The sequence below is a fragment of the Canis lupus genome, chromosome 28 (genome assembly GCF_003254725.2).
Source record: "Canis lupus dingo isolate Sandy chromosome 28, ASM325472v2, whole genome shotgun sequence".
NCBI classification, from domain to species: Eukaryota; Metazoa; Chordata; class Mammalia; order Carnivora; family Canidae; genus Canis; species Canis lupus.
In genome coordinates this window covers 6,141,559-6,150,976 of record NC_064270.1, presented here as the reverse complement: position 1 = coordinate 6,150,976, position 9,418 = coordinate 6,141,559, and the positions used below count along the sequence as shown (strand labels likewise).

At 34.6% G+C, this 9,418-nt stretch overlaps 1 protein-coding gene across 2 annotated transcripts in view; it reads right to left on the bottom strand.

Moving 5' to 3' along the window:
• Nucleotides 1-510: 510 nt before the first annotated feature.
• HECTD2 (HECT domain E3 ubiquitin protein ligase 2) overlaps nucleotides 511-9,418 on the bottom strand; it is a 70,238-nt gene continuing 61,330 nt past the window's right edge. The window contains exons 17-21 of one of the 2 annotated variants that reach the window (XM_025466496.3): nucleotides 8,872-8,959; nucleotides 8,680-8,786; nucleotides 7,302-7,417; nucleotides 6,222-6,365; nucleotides 511-3,004 (exon numbers count right to left, since the gene is read on the bottom strand). In XM_025466496.3, coding sequence (XP_025322281.1) covers nucleotides 2,884-3,004; nucleotides 6,222-6,365; nucleotides 7,302-7,417; nucleotides 8,680-8,786; nucleotides 8,872-8,959 — 576 coding nt within the window. In that variant the 3' untranslated portion in view covers nucleotides 511-2,883. Of the gene's footprint in view, nucleotides 3,005-6,221; nucleotides 6,366-7,301; nucleotides 7,418-8,679; nucleotides 8,787-8,871; nucleotides 8,960-9,114; nucleotides 9,206-9,418 lie in introns of those variants that run through there. The other variant, XR_003143997.3, reaches the window with a different exon arrangement.

Here is a 9,418-nt window from a genome sequence, read left to right as displayed (position 1 = left end):
ACTTCCCACTGTGAAAACCTACCCTGGTCTTTCTTCCTCCTACTAAGCTACCTATCTTTCATTAATCAGTCACCTCTCTTCTTCCATGAATCACCAGGACATTCCTCCCTACATTCTCATAATATCCTCTCTTTCCTTAAGCATAGGAGATGTGGGCAAGGGAAAGAAGGCCAAACTAACGGTTTTGGGGAGGAATACTAAAGATCTGAAGTTGCCCAATGAAATGTCATACTTGGTTCCTTTCTGGGTAGCCTCCGTGGCGTTGTAACGTTCATTTGACAGAATGGTCTGGGACCATCCAGACACTGGATAGACATTGTTTCATACTGTGAAAATGTGAAAGAAGCTGATTTTATTTGGTGTCAATATCAACACATATCTTTTGAAGCTGTATGTATCAGAAGTTGTCCTAAGCACAAGTTTAAGAGTATAATGAAGAGAATGGTTTGATTTTATAAGGTATTTTAAACTTATGGTTTTAATTAATTGCCTAATATTAAAAAATTGAGCTGAAACCTGACTGTATAACTTTAATATTTGAAAAAATTTATCCAGAAATGAACAACTTAATACAGATTTGTACAAAAAAGACAGACTGTTAAAAACTTTTGATGATACAGACAAAAATATGATTAAGCAAAGATTTAAAAAGGATAGGACATTTTGTAAATACTAATACTGCACAATGCTTTAATTTACTGTGGCAGATATAAAAATTAAGAATTCTCTAACAGATTATATTAGAAAAAGCAACTACATGAATTTTCTAGCTATTTAAATTTACGAAATAGAACAGTAGTGGGGTTTTTTTGTTTTTTTGTTTTTTTTAAGAAAATGAGGTATTAATACACTGTAAACCAAAAACAGAACATAAATAAATAAAGGCAATGTGTAATTAAGTGATAAATGGTTACAGATTTCAACTTAATAACAACAGACAACAATAATTTTCTAGTTACTTATGGACTTTGTCATTTAAAAATTTGGCTTGCTTGTGTACTTATCTAAAAGTGACAGAGCTATCGATATACAAGCACATCATTAAACACATGCAGACCAAGCCAACACAATTTTTCCATCTCTACCAAATAAAAACTGTTTACATTTTATTTAAAATACTTAAATCTGATTTCTGATACATGATTCTTTTGTGCTTATTAGTAAGTAGTAACCTACATTAAACATCTTACGTTCTAATTCAAGCAGTGTAACAGAGAAGCAGTTTTATTTGCATATATGGATAAAAAACTGAGCAAACCAAACAAAACCAACATGCCTTTAACTCTCTTAGGCTTTTCCAAGATTTTTAAGAGAAAACTCCTTTACGTAGTATATAGTCAGTGGGAAAGCAGAGTCACTGCTGTCTCAAGGAGAACAAATGGTAATCTAACTCCTATTCCTCAAAGATTCTCGAATTGGCTTTAGCACTACAGGAGAACAAGCAGATTCATTCCCCCACCCTGAAAGAATTCTGCTGGTGGGGTTCAGGAAGCATAGCAATAAGAAAACAGTGTAACTAAGAAAAAATTGGGGGAGAGTATTATTTGCCTGTGAACCGTATGCTGGTACCAAATGCTGGCTTCATTATTATTGCAAATATATCTTCAGAGTTTTCTGAAGAAAAGCTATCAAAGTATAATAGAGAAGTCTCGATTCGGAAATATTTGTACCATGCCAATAAAACTGCTTCATTTGCTGTAAATAAAAAGAAAACCATTTACAGTCTGACTTAAAATGCAGTTTCTTTTTACATGCTACTTTTTAGAAACTCCAAGAAGGGTACTTTTGAATTTACTACATTCAGAATCCAGTGAAATACAAACATTTTGGCCAAAATGTTGAACTTTATTTTTACACCAAGCTACATCATTTTGACACATGTCATCATTATATTCACTTTTGTCAAATATCTTATCCTAGCCTTTCTCAAAAATTAGTGTTTCAGTGTAACTGGTGATCAAAAAGTATTAGAAATAAGCCTTGTACATCAAAGTATATATAAAAACAGTTCTTTTGTGCTTGTAATTGACTTAATTTATCAACAATTAGTTAGATCTGATTTCCCTTCTAATGTCCTGACCCTTAAGAAGAAATGATCATTATACAAATATTACAGAATACTCAAAGTAACTAGTTTACTGCCAATGTGCATGCAGACTAACATTACTTAAAAGAACAGAACCTCAAATCCAATTAGTCTGAAAATAGTTAACACTCTTGTACAATCATCTTTATTGATTTGTAAAAGCTGTATACACATCTAAAACCCTGAATTTACTTTGTAAAAATAAATCTTTTAGCAATAAATGGCACTATCAAAATCCCATTAATCTCAGGCTATTATGTAGTTATTTACATGCTTTTCAGCAAGTTGAAAAGAATCTTAAAGGACCAAAGCCAGTATATCAAAAAAACCCTGTAAACTGCATTTTATACTATTGTTGTTCACCTCTATATGAAAATATGGCTACATGCTTTACATTAATGAGAATGTAGCTATGTGTGTTGCTACCGTGTGCTAGCAGCACACAATCTGCCACTGGGCTCCACTGTGTGGTCAATGCATTCTTCACTGTGCTTTGCTTTCCCAGTGGAACACCTGTGAGAAACTACTTATGGAGAATCATAAAGTGCTATAAAAAAGAGGGGCTGGACCCACACCTGTCTCTGCCATCTGGTCTTTTCCTCACTCAAGTAATTTCTGTGTTTTCAGAAAATCATGCCTCCTCCAGTGAACATATTTCATATTTGATTTTTAAAAAATCAGTATTTTAAAGTTGGTGAGCTTTATCAAGGTACTGTGAGACAGAGACATGAAAAGGTTAAAGGCACAATAAGAGGGAAGTGAATGCTACATATAAAATATATTTCAAGTCTTCTAGGTTACTCAAGTCCAAAACCTTCTGAATTTGAAATTCCAATGATCAATTTCTGTTTTAGGTCCTTTTTGCTCTTGTAGGGGGGAAGGCAAAGTTGATTGAAGCAGGTGTGGGCCACAGGCAACCTAGGGAAAAAAAAATTTTGTTAAAGACACTAAGTCTCAAAATACATATAGGCTAAGAGCTAAGCTACTGTCAAATATGGCCAATTCAGATCTCTGCTGCTGTACCAAGAGGTGACTCATTAATTTCTTCATGGAACAGATACTTACAGGGTACCTCCTATGTATGCGCACTGTTGTTCTAGACACTAGGGCTGGGTTTATGGACCAGTCAATGTCCCTATGCTCTTGTGAAACTTGCATCCTGGCGGCATTATTGTTGGAGTCAGACCTGAATTTGAATGCTGTCTCCCCAACTTACTGGCTGTGGCTTCAGGTCTCCACATGTCAGTGTCTTTGTTACCATGACAGGGTAAACCTATCTAAGTAGGTTGTTTAAAAGATTTCAAGAGCTATGTGTATAAAACACCCAGCAGAATAGTAGATAATAGAGCTGTTACTATTATTTCAGTCTTGACTATACAAAAATAATTGAAAGAACATTTCTGGATATTTGATGCCCATACTTTCAATGCCGCTGCCCTCAGGGCACGTGCAGCATTCATCCTCTGAATCTTCTGGACCAGCCCCCAGTCCCTTTCCCTGATGATACTGTTCATCTTCACTTTAGATTGCTACTGATTTCTTATGCCCTTTCTTCAGACTTTATGGATTTCGCAGCATCAGAACAGCTGTCAGTCAGAGAAGGCAGTGAACAAAAATAGGGAAGGTACCAGAGAAAAGGAGAACATTTTTAAAGAAGTTTGTATGATTAGAAACTAAACTTCGATAGCCCTTGTTATTAAGAGACTTAAAATTGTTATAATCAGTTTGCATTTATTGAGTGGTTGGTCTACAACAAGTATTGTGCTAAGTGCTTTTATATGCAGTGTTTAAGCCTCAAAGCAACCTAAAAAGTGGTTTTTGTTATCCTCCTTTTACTGATGAGAAAAAATAAACATGGGAACATACACGTTAAGCAATCTGTCTGACATTATAGAGCTGGTAAAGCTGTAGACCCAATAATCAAACCCTGATTTGTTTGACCTTACACCAGTACTGTTGCCATGTAAAAATTGAACACTCTTATTGAACAAAAATCTAATGGATCTACAATGGTGATGACCATCTTTGATAGTCAACTATATTTAATCTATGTGAATGTCCTACTGCAAATCCTAGAGTTGTGAAAGATTTATGCCTAAACCATGTGTGCCGACAAAATAATCCCTGAAATGATAACAGAAAAGTTTGGTTGTAATGTCACTTTTTGTTTTAAATTGCATTATTCACATTATCCTTTATTACTTATTCATTCATTCATTCATTCATTCATTCATTCATTCATTCATTCACCTCCTTCCTTATTTTGAAAGTTGGCTCCACATTGGGCATGGAACCCAATGCGGGATTGAACTCACGACATGGAGATCAAGACCTAAGCCAAAATCAAGAGTTGGGCGTTTAACCAACTGAGCCACCCAGGAACCCCTCAGATTACTCTTTTTATTTATTTATTATTTATTTATTATTTTTTTTAGATTACTCTTTTTAAATTGACAATAGTTTTGTTAATATTCTAAAAAATTAATTTCTGTTAAGTAAAAAAGCCTATATAACCTTTAAAAAGCTTCTTTTGAATTTTTTTCATTTTAGGTCTTTAGTTGTAAATCTTATTTGGACATTTTTTCATTATATATACATATGCATGAATATTTATCTTGTATTTTAATATAATGATGTTGACTTAAATATTCTTTCAAGAAACACTTATCGGGCACCTAATATGTGTGTGGCTACTTGAAAATTACAAAGATGTATAAGACATGGCCTCTGTCTTGAGGGGCTAAATGACTAGGATAAAGGTGCAAAATGCTAAGTGACATTAAGACTTCTATAAAACAATTGATGTGCACATTAAAGGAATGATTTTTGGCTTTACAGAGGAAATTGATGTGAAACTGGATCTTTAAGGAGGGGTAGAACTTTCATGAGTAGAGAGATAGGAAGTTTTTTTTTTTTTTTTTTTTTTTTTAGGAAGTGTTTTAAGAGAATTACTTAAACATATGAAAAAAGGAAAGGACAAAATGTGTCTTTGTATCTAAGGAATAGCAAAATAGCCTGCTGACTAAAGCAAGACAAGAAAGGAAAATTGATATGTAATCTTGGGGAGAAGACTGTAGAGCATAATTTATCTGACAGGCTCCAGAGTCTAGAACTTAAACTGAAGGAGAGCAGTAAAGCTATTATGGCCTAAGGAAATAACCATGAACAAAGCAGTGTTAAGGACAATGAATTTAGTAAGATAAAGTAACTAAGAAGGGAAGAATCTGAGCAACTAGACCAGGAAGAAGTCCATTTCAATAAACTAGGAATGAGGCAAAAAGTAACTACACCAGGGTGGTGACAGTAGTGAAAGGAAAGAACAGAGTCTAGTTTTAAAATGAAAGGAAAAGCTGACAAAACTCAGGGAACATATTGAGTGGGAGAAAAAAAATGATTCTAATAAAAATAGTGACTACTCAAATCAGCTTTGGAAATTATAAGGTGTTTGAGAAAACAAGTAGATAAGCATTAAACCCATCAATACTATTAGAAAATAAAGCCATCATTGTTATTTTCATATGCAAAGCATACTAGATTAAAAAAAAAAGAGAGAGAGAGAGAGGACTACTACTAGAGGACTTGTATTAACTGCAGTAGCCAAAAAAACTCACCTTAATATTTTTAATAAAAAACACCTTTAAATAAAAAAGAACATTATACAGTATACTACAAAAAGCCAGCTAGATTCTAAAAGAGACTACGAAGCAGTTGACTTAGCAAAGTAAAAAGCTGATAGAAAGGAATTAACAGTTGGCATTGATAAGTGTTCAAAATTAGTAGAGAATTTGAATGCATATTTTGTCTCATGTCAAGGCTTTATTTACTCCCAAGATTTCTCCTACAAAAATGACTCCTGATTGAAAGAATCCTCTAATTCCAAACACATTTTTTTTTTTTTAAGGATTTTATTTATTCATGAGAGACACAGAGAGAGAGAGGAGGCAGAGAGACAGGCAGAGGGAGAAGCAGGCTCCCTGCAGGGAGCCCAACGTGGGACTCAATCCAGGGTCTCCAGGATCACACCCTGGGTTGAAGACAGGTGCTTAACTGCTGAGCCACCCAGGGATCCCCTCCAAACACATTATTATTAGCAAAATTTACAGATTAAAAATAAAATTACAATCTGGAAGTTTACCAGTTAGTAGAAGTTTCATTCTTTGAGATTTTAAAGTTCAAGTCAGCCATTCCTCCTACCGGTACTCTGTCACTTCCTGTAGTAAAATGTAGCAACTTCTTTTGAAGATCAAGAGGAAATCCAAGCACAACATCCCAAAAATATCTAAAGAACACCAAAGGAAATTTATATAAAAATGTCTTGTTAAAAATCCTACAGATCAGAATAAGGTAACATAAAGTAAACTCTTAAGGAAAAAAAAATTCCCTTAAACATACACAATAGCCCTTAATGTGAAGTTAAGGAGCCATAAGATTCTACATATGAATTGGATTTTTGACTAATATTATTATAAAAGTAACTTTTTTTTTTTTAAAGTAAACCCCATGCTTTGCATGGAGCCCAACATGGGACCTGAACTCAAGACCCTAAGATCAAGACCTGAGCTGAAATCAAGAGTCAGACACTTAGTGAACTGAGCCACCAAAGCATCTCAAAAGTAACATGTTACTTTATAGAATTACAAAAGTAATCCAACAGTGGATAGTACCAAAGTCACTTATCTCCTATATAATTCACAAGTCTTATTTTTTTTCAGCACAGTATTTTAAAAATGCTATTTATAAGTATAGCATCCCTGAAATTCTAGAACCAAAGCCATTTTTTTTTTCAAAGCCATTAAAAAAAAAAAAATCTTGGAGTACGTGGGTGGCTCAGTAGGATAAGCATCTGACTCTTGATTTTGGCTCAGGTCATGATCTCAGGATCATGAGATTGAGTCCCGTGTTGGGCTCTGTGCTAGATGTGGAGTCTGCTTAAGATTCTCTCTCTCTCTCTCTCTCTGCCCTACCCACCCCACACTCTAATAAAAAACAAAAACTTTTTATACTTTCGTAGAAACTTATTTATATCACTTTCTCCCAAGGGGATTGCTAAATGATTTCATATTTAATATTCTCACATTACTTTCTAAAGATAAAGCAAGGTAGGACTCTACAATATTTCAGCTAACTTGATTTAAAGACTAAATTATACAAGTAAGTCACATTCTCTTTCATTCCCTCTCTGGCAATCTCACTTTCAGAAGTAGAATGAGCTAACCTTATAGTTAAGTCTGTTTTGGCATAGCCATCATACTGAGTACTTCTTTGTAGAGCATACATATCCAGTTCAGGGCTTCCACATACCAGAATTTCAACCTCTTCTGGACGAAGCAGCTGCCAATAATCATTTTCCAAAAATGATTTAAAAAAAAAAGATGATTAAAAAAAATGAAATTGGAACTATCTTCACTGAATCATATTATAAAACACATGACTTCTCTTATAGTAAATCAAGCCATTTTTACTGGGGAAAAAATCTCCATTTTTATTTTTCTACTGAGGCTAAGGTATTTTTGCTTCTAAAAATTTATAAATCTTGTCAAACTATTAGGCTCTCCCTTTTGCAAATAGTAATTAGCAGTTTGCCAGAGAAACAAGCAGATGACTAAGCATGAATCCAAATTACAACTCTTCCCACAAAGCCTGCTTGAAACTCTCCTAGCTATTTCAGCCTCCTTCCAATATCCCACACGTCTCCTAGGTGCACTGCAGAGTTTGGATACTTGGTTATACTCTGCCTCATGTCGTTCACTGGTTTTTCACTTACATAAGTTGTCTCTCACCTAAAGAGATTAAAACTTAAGAATAGAGACCATGCTATGCCATTTACTTATTTTCCCTTCCTCCAACCCCACAACTACCAGTGCTTCACAGACAAAAACCCAGTTAGAGCTCAATAAAGTGCTCCTTTTTCAAAGGTGCTTCTAATAACAAATACGTGACAAAAGTTACCTTAAAACAAGCTCTCTCCTATAATAGTAAATCAAAGGGAAGACCTTACTCCATACCCTCATAGTAAAACTGAGGGGAGATACAAGTGGCATGATGGAATGCCCCTTGTGTAGCTGGGCCGGAGAGCAGTACTTCTTTAGAAGAATTTTACCTTAGGGTAAGGGTAATTCTGACACGGTATTCACATGACTAAGGCAAGTCAAACCAAACAGAGTTTATCATGACTCTGAAGACATACTACTTCCGATGGGTAAAAAGTGACTCAGGAAGCAGTTATAAATATATTCCTTAATCAGAACTTATGGCTTCGGCCCTGGAGCTTACGTGTTAACTCTGTTTTCTGTGCTTTGTCCCTCAGGATTAAGACATTGAGCCTATGGGATCTCTTCATCTACTCTTAAGGAAAATTCGTAAGCCCCAAAAGATACAGAATAAGACACAGTCCAAGGAAAGAAAAATCGAGTTGACTGGTCTTTTTTTCCATTAGAGAATTAAGGCTAAAATGAGAAAACTATTTTTATTTCTAGCTCTACTTTTAAAAAGTAAAACGTATTTTCTGCTTTAGAAGCTTATCTATTTAAGGACTTGTCAATATTATAGTATTACAAAACCTAATTGAAAGCATAATTTAGTTTTAAACTCACCATCAGGGCATTTGAAGCACACACACTATGAAATCCATAATAAAATGCAGCAAACTGCTTATAGATGGATTTGTTGAGAAGAAAGTCAATATAAAGCTGTACATATTCTGGAAAGCAATTTTATATCCATTAAATAGTAAAAGTAAATGGTAAACATTAATGCATTTTAATTAAGAAATGGTGTTTACTTACCTTTCCTATTTTGATTGGTAACTGGAATTTTATCACCACCTGGCTTTAAATTGTAGGACTTAATTATTCCAAATTCTTCTTGAAAAACCTAATGGAAGATTCCAACATAAGATATTTACTGGTATGGTTAAAAATAATAGACTTCAATGAACAAGTTTGTAAAATTTAAGCATGGGTTTCCTCCCACTTGTCAACATACAAACTACAGGGACTGAGCCCGCTCTGTTGAATACAGTTAAATACCTTACTGCTGTTCATCAACTTGTGTAGCCATTGAGATAATACTCAGCTCTTTGCAGCTATGTGGATTACTCTGACTTCCATTTCCCAATTACTGTTAAGGGAAAGGAAATGAGACTGTTTTGGTCTGATCCATTAGTTTCTGCTCCTAACTTCTTGTGTTTAAGCTATAGGAGAGGCTTATTTTTAGAAGCTGAAGAGCTCTGAGAAAGTAACTGAAGCAAGGGAATATGCTAGGTGCCTAGCAGGGTGCCTTCACCCTTGGGGAATTTCTTTAGGCACTTTCCTTGACTGTTCATCTCCAAGT